Below are 15013 nucleotides of genomic sequence, written 5' to 3'. Positions count from 1 at the left end.
GCCCCAAGGGTCAAGGCAGTACTTAAAACCCTGTGGATCACTTTCCTGAGGGAGTGATCTTGACCCCTTTTCCTCACCTGTCAACTGTCAAAGGCTGTCAAATCAGCCTATGTACAGTCTCCTCAGCTGCCTTGCATGTTTGACAGCTGAAACATACAATGTATCAGACAAGGTAAACCTATATATTTTGGACAGTCGGAGTTGTGCAACTGCAAAACCCTATAAAAAATAATAAAAAACTTAGGACATTTGTGCACATTACCGGGGCCAAAAAAATAATAATAAATCATTTTGGCCCCCATTAGCACAAATGTTGCCAGGGAAACATTTTAAAAGGGGCAGGGGTTAGTGAATGAGTGACAGCCCTTCCAAAGTGCCGCTTGGGCAGTGTTGGAGGGGCTGTCACTCATTCACGGCCAAGATTACTCCGGCAGGGATCTCTGCCACTCTTGCCAAGTGGCTCGCTCGCCAATGCCTGCAGCCCACAATGGATTGGCAGTGCCAGGTTTGGATGACATGCCAAACCATAGTGGGTAAGTCGAACAACCTTTAAAACAAGCCATGGGTTCTTAGGGTGGCTTGTTGCCCACAAACAAGCAACCCCGTGGGAAGCAGTCCAGGTTTGCATGACACAACAACCCACTGTGGCTTGTTACCCACAATGGGTTGTTGTGTCATGCAAACACAGTCAGTGCCTGTAAGCATGTACACTGTCCCCTTTGCTTCTTACTTAGCATGCAATAACCACAATCGGTCCCCACACTTCTAGGATTAAGGGGAAGGCTTTACCAGGCTAGCTGAGACATCAGAAAGCACTGGTTTTAGACATGACATGACACTGATCGTACAGCTATCTCCAAAGCACAAAGTAGATTGAGAAAGCTGCAAGGACACTTGGGAAGACGAGAGGAGGTGGAAGACTCTTATTTGCCAAGTGTTCAGTCACAGAGTGGAAGCAGCTTCTGTCTGGACAGAAATTAGTTTGTAATGCAACTGCTGGTTTGTCAAGGCAAAGCTGATCGAGGCTGTGAGTGTGGCAAGTACATGTCCCTCATGTGCTTCAGTATTTGGGGGGGAAGACTTCTTTATAGACAACAGTTCATACAAGGAAAATGCATAGATTTTGAATGGAGGATAGGTAGTTCAGCCTTGTATTTTTCCTCTCTCTGCCTACCTTTATGTAATATCACACTAATTTGTTTTCCAAATAGGTTTCTACAATACATTTGTGCTTGGATATTACTTAATTTTGTAAGGAAGACACTGATATATCAATGGAACAGTGCCAGCATGTTAACAGGATATGAAAAATGAAATCCTTGACAGTATCCACTGGATAAGCACTTGCAGAAGAGGAAGTCTGATGCCTTAAGATTCTTGATGTGCATTTTTGCAACATGAACTTAAGCCGCTACAAGGGCCAAATCATGAAATGCCCTGCAGGGGTGCACAGGACTCTAAAAGTGCAGCAACTATGCATTCCAACTGCACTCCGGTGGAGGGAACCGATTCTGCAAAGTTCACATGAGAGGCAATGCATGCCAGTGTCATGCAGGAGTTATTTCATAGCAAGTCTGGGGGAGGAAGGTTGGGTCGGGGAGGGAAGTAAGTATGCTATATGACCATCGCACTTGGCCTTTGAAACTGCACAGTACAGTTATGTGTGGCTCAAACACCATGTGGTGAACTAGTGGCATGATGTGTTTTTGCTTTCTCCACTACCATTATCAGATAACAAGTGGTACTGGTAGGTGTTACTAAACAGGCAACCTAACACCCTGGCTTTTTAGTCCCCTCTGATATTGAAGTTCTCTTCCTTCAGGCTTGCTTTATTGCAATACAGAATCAGACAAGGTTTTCCATTTGCTTGTTTGCTTCAGAATTAGGGTCCACTGGCAGCTTGGTACATTAGTCTGGAGAATTAGTTTTCTCAGTTCTTTTTTAGATTTTTTTTTTTTAAAGAGAGCCTTTTAATTTCTTTAAAAAGTATTTAATCTAAGCCATATCAGTAAAATGAATTCTTCCCTTCCCATCCTAGGAATGTTTACCTGAATATTGTTTCTAAATCTTTTTGACTGATAATCCCAATTTACAAATCATTTCTGAAGCCAGTTGATTCCTCAAGTCTGCTTTCAGACCAAGTCCAGAGATCATCTGCTTCTTTTTCTTTTAAGAGAAAGGAAGCAGATTATGTACTGTTCTTTGTGGGGCTGGATTTCACAAGGATCTTTACCAGGAGTAAGGTGGGGAAGAAGGCATCGAAGGGAGAAAGAGAATCTTGTTCTCTAATGCACCTGTTTTCTTGTCCAGGGTCTTACTATCCCTCCAACATTCTCACTGACCCTCGGCTCTAAGTCTTGTTCTTTAGACAGAAATCACTATCTGAACAAATAATTTCAGTAATACTACAAACAACTGTGGAGGCTTTTATCTTGGTCAGTTCTCGTAAGGGCAGCAAAGTATTTTATGCTTGACTCATAAGTATCCAGCCAAGAGCTGAGTGTGCATGAGGCTTCCTCTCCCTCCCCACCAACCCACCTTCCAAGCAGAGCTCTGGTTACCTCTACTCCAAGGAAGAGATTGAGGGGGGCTATGACATTCTTCCTTGGCTGTATGGGGGTGATTGTGTATCATTCTGTCTTGATGTTTACATTTTACTCCCCTATCATAAATTGTGTATTGACTCCTCAGTTTGTTGAAGTTCCATAAAAACATCTCTAAGCTTTTTGATACAAATTTTCTGATGTGTGATGCATACGAAAGAAATTGGGCCCACTCTGCAAATCTTAGATGACATAAATGGGGTGGTGGAAGAGGGATTATATGCGAAGTAAATTCAGTTTGCAAAAGTGTTGCATATTTCATAGATTTGGCTGTTCTGGATTAGTTTGTAAAACAAGGGAAGAGCTAAAAATGTTTATGCTGCCTTTGTGACTAACCTGAACTTGGTCACAAAGCACTGGATCCTATGCTCTCATGCACTAAATGTATGATCAAGCTCAGGACTCTCAGTGCTAACATTAACTCCTGTTCCTTTACTCAGATAATGGGATTTGGGCCCATACCCAGGATTCTCTGGGTCCAATGGGGATGAATAGACAGTGAGTCTGCTGATTGCGCCCACATGACCCATCTGGCCCATAGTGACCCCACAATTCTTTGTACCAGCTAGGTACAAATGCTCGGCCTCTTAAATTTTCAGGCAAGTACTCTGCTTTGCTTGTCCTGTTCTGAATACCTATGCCTGGACCCTCAATGGCTTCAAGAGGGAATAGAATGGGACTGTGTAAATCTTGGGAGCCAAATCATGCACTTATGAGCTGTATTTGTCAATAACCCAATTACAGCAGCAAATTTTTTCTTGTAATAAACAAACACGGAGTACATGAAATTGAATGGGTGACAGGGTTCTCTTTGTAAAGTGTACATAGGAATAAAGGCCCATCTGCACTTATATAGATGTTAGATGTCTGCACATTTCTGATAACACATTCCCTTTTTTCATTGTTGTTATGGGAGTAACTTTAAAAATTGTCAATACTTAATATTTTAGATTATTCTGCAGTCCTTAAACCACTTTGAAAAGGTCCCATAAATGACTTGCGAAACTGTATATTGGATCAGAAGAACTTGTTCACAGTATCTAAAATGTATTTAATACATAGAGTATCTTACCAGTATCACAACATTATACCAAAGAATATACTGTGTAAAGTTTGCCGATTATACTAAAATATGTTTACAGGTTTTATTTCAAACCCTTCTCATCAAAGCATTTTGCTGGTGATTTGAGGATCAGTGTACTTGGAAACAGTTTACTGTATGCACATTTTTTTAATACTAGTAAATAAATCTTGCATCTTGCAAGCGTAGATACATTCCTTGCTGCTATGGGAAGTCCCTCACCAGTTGTTTTTGAGTTCTAATTTTATCAAGGTACTTGCTGAGTGCTATTACAAGTTACATTTTATGTTGCAGTTTGGGAGTGAGAAGTGTAAGGAAAAAAAGTATATTTTAGTAATTGTGGCTTCTTACTCAAAGAAACCGTAACAACTAGAAAAGTCTAAAACTGACTTTTTAAAAATCAAATCTCCAGCTTTCTCTATAGAAGAAATGCCCTAACAATTGGTATCTCCTGTGACTGAATGAGTCAGTCAGTCAAGAAGGTCTAAGCATCTTCTCATAAAATGCCAACTGTAATATACAATGTGAAGGTAGATCTTGGCTACCTAACAAGGCCTCCTTTGCCATCTGTATTGTAAAAGCATGTTTTCAGTTAGTCTTACTATCCGATGTGTTTTCCAGATGTTACTTGAATCTTGTAAATGGTAAGAAGAGTCTGACATGTTTACAAACTAGATGAGTTTTAGAAGATCATCCAGCAGTGAGATGAATGGCTCATAACCTGATCACATGTTAAGGCAGCATCAGGATCTTGTTTCATGGTACCAAACAATTAGGAAATTATATCAGATCTGTAGGTTACATTATGTTGCCATTCCGAGGACTCCCAGAACTCTGGAATTACGCCAGGGAAACCTTAGGATGAGTGGTTTAAGGATTGCAGACTTTTTTACCTCAATCCTAAATTTACCTATTAGTCCTACTGATTTCAGTGGAGATAACTTACAAGTACATAGCTTAGGATTGCAAGTTGTAGTGTATAACAGAACTACTGTCCACTGCATCTCCCACCACCCTTCCTGCCCAGTGTAAATTGTATGACCATAAGAGGGGTGCCCTTAGTTTATCTAGAGTTGCCACAACCTGTGTTTGCCAGTGGGTATGTCAGATACACTGCACTGTATTTATGACAAAGGTGTATGGAGATATTTTATTTAAATATAGTTATATCCATTGTACTAAAAGCAAGCTTGCAAGTTTTCACGTTCAAATTGGTACGAGGTTACATAGAAGATATAGTATAATGTGAATGATGCCTCTGTTATGTTGCAGATAGGAATATTCCTATGCACAAAGAAAACATGTTGCCATTAATAGTTTAATATTTCAAAGTGACTTTTTAAATGGGCTTTTATAAATAATTAAATATAGAAGAATTCAGATCACTTTGCCTGAAATTTTCATATTTTTAACTGCATTGTATTATCTTTCATGTGTATTTTCCACCAACGTAATAATTTTAGGTCATGTTGAGTATTTTGTATATAAAAGTGCAAACTTCCATTCATGTCTTAATTATAAAGAAAAATAATGCATCATCTTGAAGCCCTTCCTTGCCAAAGTGGTGATACATTAATGGATTATGACACAATGAATGCAAAAGAAACTAAATAAATACCTTGAAAATAAGCTGGCTGTTGTGAACTATATTTCTAATCAGTGGTGGTAATCAAAATACCATTTCCTTTTAATTAATCCGTTTTTTTGTATTGGTACAAATGAGTGGGAACATTACTTGAAAAGAAAGGCTTTTAATTTGGACTCTTTACATGATGTGTCTGATTTCAAAAGAAGACAGCTGAGGGAAGGTGTTGCAACAGCACCATTTCCACTATTACGTCCCCACACAATCACCTTGGCTCAAAGGTCTCTGTTTTGTCTTTAAGTGTTAGCTAACAAAGGCTAACAGATTAGGACAGGATGCATTTTGCAGGTTCTGTCAATCCTAGAGATGTGAAGGCCCAGAAAATTACAGGGGGGTGTCAATGTCTTTCCAAAAAATTAGAACAGCTTTGAATTATGAAATATTTTCTTTTAGAATTTAAGACAAAGTATTTCTATATTGTTACCGAGCCTTTCCTCCACCCAAAATGATTTCTAAAAACGATGTAATAAGAACACTTTTACAGAAATATTAGAGATGTAAAATGTGTAGAAATAATGAAGCCATGGGGAAAAAATGTTTTTTAATCCTCTCTGTAAGATTCCCAACAGCTATTTATTTCATTCCTTAATAAAACTATTGATCTTATGGGGGTTGGACTCAATGGCCTTGTTGTTGTTCAGTCGTTGTGTCCAACTCTTCGTGACCCCATGGACCATAGCACGCCAGGCCTTCCTGTCCTCCGCTCTCTCCTGGAGCGTGCTCAAGTTCATATTCATTGCATCAGTGATGCTGTCTAGCCATCTCATCCTCTGCCGTCCCCTTCTCCTTTTGCCTTCAGTCCTTCCCAGCATCAGGGTGTTTTCCAGAGAGTTTTCTCTTCGCATTTAGGTGGCCAAAATATTGGAGCTTCAGCTTCAGGATCTGTCCTTCCAAAGAGCACTCAGGGTTGATTTCCTTTAGGATGGACTGATTGGACCTCCTTGCAGTCCAGGGGACTCATAAGAGTCTTCTCCAGCACCACAGTTCGAAAGCATTGATTCTTCGGCGCTCAACCTTCCTTATAGTCCAGCTCTCACAGCCATACATTACTACTGGGAAAACCATAGCTTTGATTATACGAACCTTTGTCGGCAAGGTGATGTCTCTGCTTCTTACTATGCTGTCTACGTTTGCCATAGCTTTCCTCCCAAGGAGCAAGCGTCTTTTAATTTCATGGCTACAGTCACCGTCTGCGGTGATCTTGGAGCCCAAGAAAATAAAATCTGTCACTGCTTCCATTTCTTCCCCTTCTATATGCCAGGAAGTGATGGGGCCAGATGCCATGATCTTAGTTTTTTAATGTTGACTTTCAAACCAGCTTTTGCACTCTCCACTTTCACCCTCAACAAGAGGCTCTTTAGATCCTCTTCGCTTTCTGCCATTAGGGTGGTATCGTCTGCGTATCGGAGGTTGTTAATTCTCCCAGCAATCTTAATTCCGACCTGTGATTCATCCAACCCGGCGTTTCTCATGATGTACTCTGCATATGATGGCCTTGTGGGCCCCTTCTAACCCTACTATTCTATGATCTAACTGACAGACATTTATGCTCAGTTTCCCAACATGTGAGTAGTCACCATTGTGCATTCTTGACAGCTTGGGTTTTGTTCTATAGAGTTCAGTGTTTCTGATGTAGCAGTCATTTAATGTATTTCTAATCTATTCAAACAATAGTTATACATTTACTGAATTTACTTTTTAAAGTTTTTAAACAGAATAGTTATACATAAAATAACTTTAGGTACAGAAAGGCTGCATTATGCTCCTAAAGCAGCCCTCCCCAACCTGGTGCTCTCCATGTTTTGGACTACAATGCCCAGTGTTCCTGACCATTGCCCATGCTGCCTGAAGCTGATGGGAGCTGAAGACCAAAATATCTGGAGGGCACCAGGTTGTGGAAGACTCTTAAAAGCAACAAAGTGACTTTGGATCTGTAAAGAGCACACAAAAGTATTGCTTATTTTTCCATGTTTTCCTGGAAAAAAAACACAAAACTGGGTTTTCCCACAGCATCAAGATTTCTGGAAATTTTACATCTACTGAATGTGGAAAAGTATTTCAGCCTTCTATACTGGTCTGGGAACCCTTCAAGTCACATTTCCTCCACTTCCTAATTCAGTCAAGGAACACTGTACCAGGTAATAATTGGCTAATGGGAGCCCTGAGGTCTTTTGTGACCTTCCATTACCAAGACACCCCCGCCTAGAGTCAAACATCCACCTTTGTCAAGAAGGATAGACTTTATTTCCCTTTTGTGTTCCTGAAATCTTCCTTCCAGTTACCATCCCAGGGCAGTGTCCAATTCAATACTACTGCTAATGTAAATTACATTGCACTAACAGCATTCCGTGCACCTCGGTGTTCAGTCATGCCGGCCACATGACCACGGAAGCGTCTTCGGACAGCGCTGACTCTTGGGCTTAGAAACGGGGATGAGCACCGCACCCTAGTCGGACACGACTGGTTGGGGACACCTTTACCTTTAGCATAAGCAACCTACTAAAGTGAAAAAAGTTATTGGAAGGAGTTAATGGCTTGTGGAACCTATGAAGGAAGAAAATACTCTTGTGACACACAGCACCACTCTGATTGGGCCAAATGTCTGATCCTGCAAGGTGGATTGTGCTGTTGTTTCACTTGCTGTCAACAATCTTGACTTGTCCAAGTCATACTTGCCATGTGGGTTTTATGGTAAGCAGGACAGTTGGTCTAGGCGGCACTACAGTCATATGGAGAAATTGTTTCACACAACCTTCTCATCCCAGAAAGGATTTGGCTGGACTAGCACAGAAAACATTGGGAAGCTAATTAATGCTGTTATGATAACTTCAGCGGGAAGAACTGAGATTGGCATAGCTGCTCTTTTTGTATTCATAACTAACATCTAGCTTCCAGTGGCGATTCCTCCCTCCCCAACTGTCACCAGAAGGGCTTCTGAGAAACATCTTACCCTGAAGGCATAGGAGAAGAAACAGATTAGGCTTAAACTCAAGAGACGGAGCAGAAGGGGGAAAGGGGAAGAACACACCAGCCCAGATGGACAATAGATGCAGTAGATATCTGAATTCAACTGGTATTTAATTATCAGAAAAACCTGCCTGTTTAGAACCAAAATCGGGCTCTCTCATGTTGGCTCAAGCTCCACAAAGCCAGGAAATTGGAAGCCAAGGCTGGTGTCTTAGCTTTCTTATGACTTAGCTTCCGTGCACCCACACGGATGTCCTGGTGCTGTATTACCTTATGAAGCACCTTTGCCTTAGTGTTTTGCTACAGGAATCCGGTGAGTCGACCCATGCCAGGTTGTTGCTGACATTAGCTGGTAGGATGGATTAAATAGTGAGAGGGAGCCCTCTTCTAGCAATAGGGCTAGATGCTTTATAAGGCAATACAGGACAATCTTTGCTGACCAAGGAAAAGTGCAGGTGCCTGTAGAATAAGTTGTAAGCAAGCACAGTTTGTGACATTACACATCATTGAACATGGGGCACGTCTGTTACATTAGCCTTAGCTTCCAATTTGCTAGCTTTGTGGAGCTTGAGCCAACATAAGCTTTAATTCTGGTCTTAAACAAGCAGGTCTTTTGATCACTGTATTTCCTTGGTTTTTTAAAAACTTCTTTACAATTATATTCTAGGCGATCCCATCCTCTCCCCAAGATTTTGAATCTGCTTTCTTGCAAGTTTGCCTATATGATAAATGGGATTATAAATACTGAATTAATGATAACCATGATTTTATTTCAAGAATCAAGATTCTAAAATCTCAGGGAGAACTTCCACAGATAGAGGAAGCTGTCCTTTGCAGACAGTCACCATGTGTAGAAAGCAATGCGATCAGCAAGAAAGAGGGTGAAGCTAGTGAGCTCATCCCCACTTCCCTTCCTTGCATGTAGAGTTTACACACAATGAGAATGACTGACTGATTAGGGCTGGATTCTCACAGAGTGCACATAGTGTGAAACAAGCGTTCAGTGTAATATACACTCGTAATATGAGACACAATCCTTGCATGTCCTTTTCCTACTAAAGCTAGAGAAAGGATTGGGGCCCTTGTGCTGCATTTCTGCTTTCAGAAAAGTGGTGTGAGGCTCTATTCCACACACACACACACACCCCTTCCCTGCATTCCCATCCCTCCCAAATTCTGAGGGTCAAACTGCATGTTATTTTAAAGATATAGTTTTTTTTTATTCAAAAGTAAACTTAGGGGACCTCATATGGCTCAGGACCATAGAGTGCTGGGTAGGGACTTTAACCCTTTGTCCCTTGCTTGCAATTTACATTATAACAGGATGCCTTTTACACAATGCAAATTGGAGGCATGGAATCATAGAATAGTAGGGTTGGAAGGGGCCTGTAAGACCATCAGGGGCCTGATCCAAATTGGGACCACAGCAGGGGCAGGAGGAAGGATTAAAGTCTCCCTACTGCCCCCATTCTAGGATCCCAATCCATGCAGTAACATGTAGTCTGACCTTAAGAGGTCACACTCCATAAAGAAATAGGCATTACATACAGAAGCTCTCTATAACGGAACTTCTTCCTTGGAGTACTGGCAACATTCTAGCTTCAGAGTTAAATTGAGTATGCCAGATATAACTTTGCCAATAGTTACTGCCATAGGATTTCCTGGGGCAGAAAAAAGCTTGTTAACTTTTGAATCGCTGCTCAAAACTTCAGCGAAGGGCAGACTTCCCCTATAAATCTGAACATACATCATTAATTGTCATCAAAAATTGGGGGGGGGAAGCTCAGCTGCAGCTTGGAGTAAAAAGGTCAAAGGTTTCCTCCCTTCCCCACTCACAGAATCACCCACTTTCCCTCCTCTGCCTCTACAGCAGGTGCAGTTCTCTCTATGCCAGCTGTGAGGGGGAGCTCCCATGGAGGGAGCTCGGACTCCTGGGTCCAAGATCAAAGCGCTGTCTCCAGCCTCAGATCCAACAATCCAACGTATCCTATGGGCCCCCCCGAGACTCTGTCTAGGGGCCACAGGATTGCTCTCCCCATCTATGTGGGTTAACTACCACTCTCCTTTCCCCCCATCACAATCCTACAATTGGTATGAAACAGTACTTGCTAAAGAGACTGATAGCTATATTACGGGCAGGAAGAGCACTGCAGGCAGCATCCAACACTGCCTGTTGACTTGCCACTGGCATAAGCGACCTTTATTCGTACACCAATAGCATAAGCTGGCATGATGCATTTCCCCAGAAAACCCACTGCACTGGTGTATACTACTGCCATACCACTGGTGATTTATGCTAGCTGTACATCAATAGCATAAGCTGAGCAGCAGTGCTGGATAGTGCCTTGTATATGCAGCTGCCGCTAGAGCAAACCTCACCACCAGAACAATGCACATTCTTTTTTTCTTTCCCAGCTGGAAGAGAGGGGGATCCTTTCCAAACAGAATACTATTACTAAAGTTTTAGAAGAAAAAGCGCATGCATAACTTAGTTGGAAAGATTATGCGCTAACAAAATTGATTCAATAAGAGATAAAGCTGAATTTTTGTGAACTGCCCAGAGAGCTTTGGCTGTCAGTATAGAAATATAACAAATGAAATGAAGAGCAATGCATTTATTTACAAGGACTTGCTATAACTGATGTTTGCCACAGTCAGATGTAAATAGTAGAGTGGATGCAGGCAGTCCACTAGAAAAGCCAGTCTATGTACTTCAAGAGCTTGTCCATTTCTTGGTCACATTAAGATGTTCTAGATGTTCTGTAACATACTTGTGGTCTGGAAACTTGGATGTTGTGGCAGTCATGAGTGCTTGCCGTGTTGCAAATCTGCGTTCCACATTATGGTGATACTCCTGCTCTTTCGTCATATATGGCTGGCTCAGCCAATATTCATTTTCAGCTTCCATTTCCAGCCTCCGAATCATATTGCGCTTCACTAGAGCAGAAACAAACCTTGGTCGTCTGTTTTTACCAATCCATTGTCCCCCAGGAATTCTGTTCCGAAGCAGCACGATAGTCAGAAACATATCTTTTAGAATAAACAAGATTATCTTTGAGTATTTGAACATTTTATTAAAAGCAACAAGTCAGTATTCTATTAACAAGTTAGCAGCTAGAGCCCAGAATGATGTGTTAAAGGCCCTGGTGGTAATGAATTAGAAAAACTAACTTCTAGCTATTGACATAGGAAGCTGCACAAGGGATTCCTGAAATTAAGGGCCAAACTGGATGTGATGCCATTTGCACAATTTGCAACTGAGTGAATGGCTCTTTAAAAGTATATTGTAGGCATGGGGCCCATAAACTGGATTGAGACCCTGGTGTGAGGACAGAGGCACTTTAACCCTTTGCCCCCCATTGCAGTTCATGCCTATTTGCTTTAGAAAAAAGCTCCCACTGGAGTAAATGGGAGTGCAATCCACAGTGGAACCACACGGGGGGTGGGTGGGTGGGTTAAAGCCTCCTACTATCCTGGATTTTTTGGAAATCATTGATTTTGCTTTATTGGACTTGCTGGGAAGACTACTGAAAAAATGCTAGTGCACCTATCTTAAAACAATGTAGGATGCCTTATTATGAAATGCATTATGAAATGCAAATGCTAAATGTTTAATGAGGAATAATTAAGAATTTGAAAACATAAAAAAGTAAAAAGTAGTAGTTGTATTAAATGGAAGATACAGGTTCACAATGAATTCTGGGTACCTGGCATAAAAAGTAATGATCAGATTGACCTGGATGGTATCCAAAGAGAAAATGCTGTATTAAAGCCCTATCACTTGACCAAAAAGTTATTTGAGTGATGAACAGGTGTGAGAATGTATTATCCTAGGTCAAAAGTGTGCTTAAAGTTTTTGCCTATTAATGAGCAAAAACACTGTAAGGTATGCACATCAAAAAGCTTGATGTACAGATGTCTAGCAAAATTTATACACTTAAGTTTAATAAGCAAATTTTGAATAAGGAGTTATCTTCTCAAAGGTATTACTCAAAATTTATTGTGTCTAGCCTGAAAGACGTATTTGTAAGCCTTTTTTGTATGTTCTAATTTTTCAGGAATGTTTAATAACAATGAAAACTGTGAGCCCTAATTTATGACAGTAGATAATATTAGTTATGAGGTTATTTCTACACAAAAAGGTATAAATATGTGCTGATTTTAGAATGCAAAAGCTTATTAGAAGCTCATCAGGCCTTGGCACTTTAGATTGAGATCTCTCCTTTTTAAGCTATTAGGACTAGAAGCCTAAGAACAAGAAATGTTTAGGAAATTCTATTTCCTGTTCAGCTACTAAGATCTAAGAATCTTAGCAAAGTTCTGTTTAACAACAAAAATGTTTCTATATCATTTTATGCAAGTTACATTTGATGTGATGCTACAAGTATATTTCTAATAAAAATGAAAATAGATAAAACAATATTTTTCCTTTACAAACTCTTGTTAGTACAAAACCAGAACTGAATCCTTGTAAAACAATTTTTTGGTGTATGCTTTCTTTGAAGTGTATTGATCAACTATAGGTAGTTAACTGGCAGCCAAAGGCTTCCTAAATACTGGAACTATAGATTGAAAACACTCAGCAAAGGCCATATCCATAACACTACCCCTCTCATGCCAGGGCTCCTATCTGGATCAGGCCACCCCCTTCATTTTTAAAACACACAACTAATTTCACGAATGGCATGTCATCTAGTTTGGCCATAAGAGAAAATGCTCAGCCTCTCCCTGATCATTTATATAATGCATCTCGCCCTACACCAAGAATTACTGAGCTCACCTTCCCCTATTTCTTAACACTCTATACGTTGTATAATTTCAGCTACAGTAACCTGCTCTGCAACAGCTTCCAAACATGTCAGAGAACTGGCCATAACAATTATATTTTTTAAAAAACACAATAGCTACAATGAAAAAAAATTACTATCTGGATAGGTGGATGGAGAAGAAAACACCTTTTTCTTAGTGCACAAACTCAAAAATAGGAGCAACGTTTAATAGATGCAGATGCTTGAAAATAAGAGTAATTGGACAGTATTAAGAAGCTATACCTGGTCAAATGGTCATGTGAACCTGCTCAGCCAGGCTGAACATCCAGGAACACTCGGAGAAGCGGAAATAAGAAACTAAATTACTATAAAACCACTAGTTTCTAGGCCAACTAGTTAATGCACAGCAGTAGCTGGAATTCTTGCAACGAATGGTTCAGTTATGTAAGTCTTGGTCTGATCCAGAACATGCTTCTTACATTCTCAAGCAAGACTGCATACTCAGGATCACTAATTCAGATTAGTTGGGTGCTCAACTGTTAAAATATCCCAACTGTTCCTTTGTACATTTAAGGCTGCAAACTTAAGCACACTTACTAGGGAGTAAGCCCCATGGTTTGGAGCTATTTAATCCGCCCTTTACATTTTATGAAATCCACCCTAGGACTTTTTAATGAAAGTGGTATAAAAGGTATCTATAAGTAAACAAAAGTAAACAAAAGTTATTATTTATTTAAAGTATTTCTATCTTTAAATTTGCTCCTGAGGGGGGGGGGAAAGGCTCCCAGAAGGGCTTGGAATCAATCAGCAAAAAAAGAAAGCCTCTGCATGTAGGTTTACCATCTAAAAAGACTCGACACAGAAGGAAAAGGGAATGGAGAGGAAAAAAATTAAGCAGACCGGGGCTGCCGGAATGGCCCTGCTGGGGGGGGGGGGGGCGTCCAACTGGAGTTTCCTCTTCCTGCTCCAGTCCCCCTATTCCACATAAATGTACATAAAATGGCACTGCACAATAAATTAGTTGAGCTCCCACGGGATTCTACCAGGGGGAAAGGAACCCACACACGGCTGAAATCAGCTTCCTTTTGCCCCTACAGCCCACCGGTCGAGCGAGCTTGGAGGACAGAGGCTCAAAGCAAGTTCTTGCCGTAAACATAGAATAGTAGGGTTGGAAGGGGCCTACAAGGCCATCGAGTCCCACCCCCTGCTCAATGCAGGAATCCAAGTCAGAGCATCCCTGACAGATGGCTGTCCAGCCTCGCCTTGAAGGCCTCCAGCGTGGGAGAGCCCACTACCTCCCTAGGGAATTGGTTCCATTGTCATATTGCTCTTACAGTCAGGAAGTTTTTCCTGATGTTCAGCCGGAATCTGGCTTCCTGTCACTTGAGCCCATTATCCCGTGTCCTGCACTCTGGGATGATCAAGAAGAGATCCTGGCCTTCCTCTCTGTGACAGCCTTTCAAGTACTTGAAGAGTGCTATCATATCTCCCCTCAGTCTTCTCTCCTCAAGGCTAAACATGCCCAGTTCTTTCAGTCTCTCTTCGTAGGGCTTTGTTTCCTGATTCCTCCAGCAGGAAGTCCTTCTCCTGCTACTTAAGAATGTAAGAAGAGGCCTGCTGGATGAGACCCAGGGTCCATCTAGTCCAGCATCCTGTTCACACGGCGGCCAACGAGCTGCCCACAGGAAACCCACAAGCAGGACATGAGCGCAACAGCACCCTCCCGCCCATGTTCCCCGGCAACTGGTGCACACAGGCACACTGCCTCTGATACTCCGTGCCCCTACTTAAACGTAGGGAAAGGGGCTGCCAGAGCTACCATCCCTTTCCTTAACAGTTCTCTCAGAACGTTTCCCACGGCTTGTGAACTCACCGACGACCCTCCGCTCTGCCTCGCCTCGCCTCAGCGGACTCCAGGAGAGGAAAATGGCGCCGCAGAGTCGGCTGG

General features: G+C 41.5%; 2 protein-coding genes across 4 annotated transcripts in view; one reads left to right on the top strand and one right to left on the bottom strand.

The window, feature by feature from the left end:
- ZDHHC20 (zDHHC palmitoyltransferase 20) overlaps window positions 1-5306 on the top strand; it is a 68653-nt gene extending 63347 nt beyond the window's left edge. For both annotated transcript variants that reach the window (XM_084842864.1, XM_084842865.1), the window contains one exon: window positions 1212-5306. The gene's annotated coding sequence lies outside the window, so the exon portion shown is untranslated. The remainder of the gene's footprint in view (window positions 1-1211) is intronic.
- A 3742-nt stretch (window positions 5307-9048) lies between these two features.
- On the bottom strand, window positions 9049-14980 carry MRPL57 (mitochondrial ribosomal protein L57). Of its 2 annotated transcripts, XM_084842867.1 has the most exons (3): window positions 14939-14980; window positions 13348-13399; window positions 9505-11326 (listed from the first exon to the last, which is right to left on the bottom strand). In XM_084842867.1, exon 3 carries the CDS (start codon window positions 11322-11324, stop codon window positions 11010-11012), a length of 315 nt encoding a protein of 104 aa, XP_084698993.1. In that variant the 5' UTR covers window positions 11325-11326; window positions 13348-13399; window positions 14939-14980; the 3' UTR covers window positions 9505-11009. The 2 variants fall into 2 exon arrangements, with proteins under 2 accessions (XP_084698992.1, XP_084698993.1); XM_084842866.1 differs by lacking the exon at window positions 13348-13399 and having other exon boundaries at window positions 9049-11326.
- Between the last annotated feature and the right edge of the window lie 33 nt (window positions 14981-15013).

Source organism: Heloderma suspectum, chromosome 3, assembly GCF_057233095.1.
Source record: "Heloderma suspectum isolate Gila_16-S chromosome 3, 16-S_ref, whole genome shotgun sequence".
Taxonomy (NCBI): domain Eukaryota; kingdom Metazoa; phylum Chordata; class Lepidosauria; order Squamata; family Helodermatidae; genus Heloderma; species Heloderma suspectum.
Note: the sequence above shows the minus strand (reverse complement) of the source record. Positions and strands in the feature narration are given on the sequence as shown.

Bases quoted from the DNA above. Each gene is read 5' to 3' on its own strand.
- MRPL57 (XM_084842866.1), bottom strand. From the start codon at position 11,324: ATGTTTCTGACTATCGTGCTGCTTCGGAACAGAATTCCTGGGGGACAA.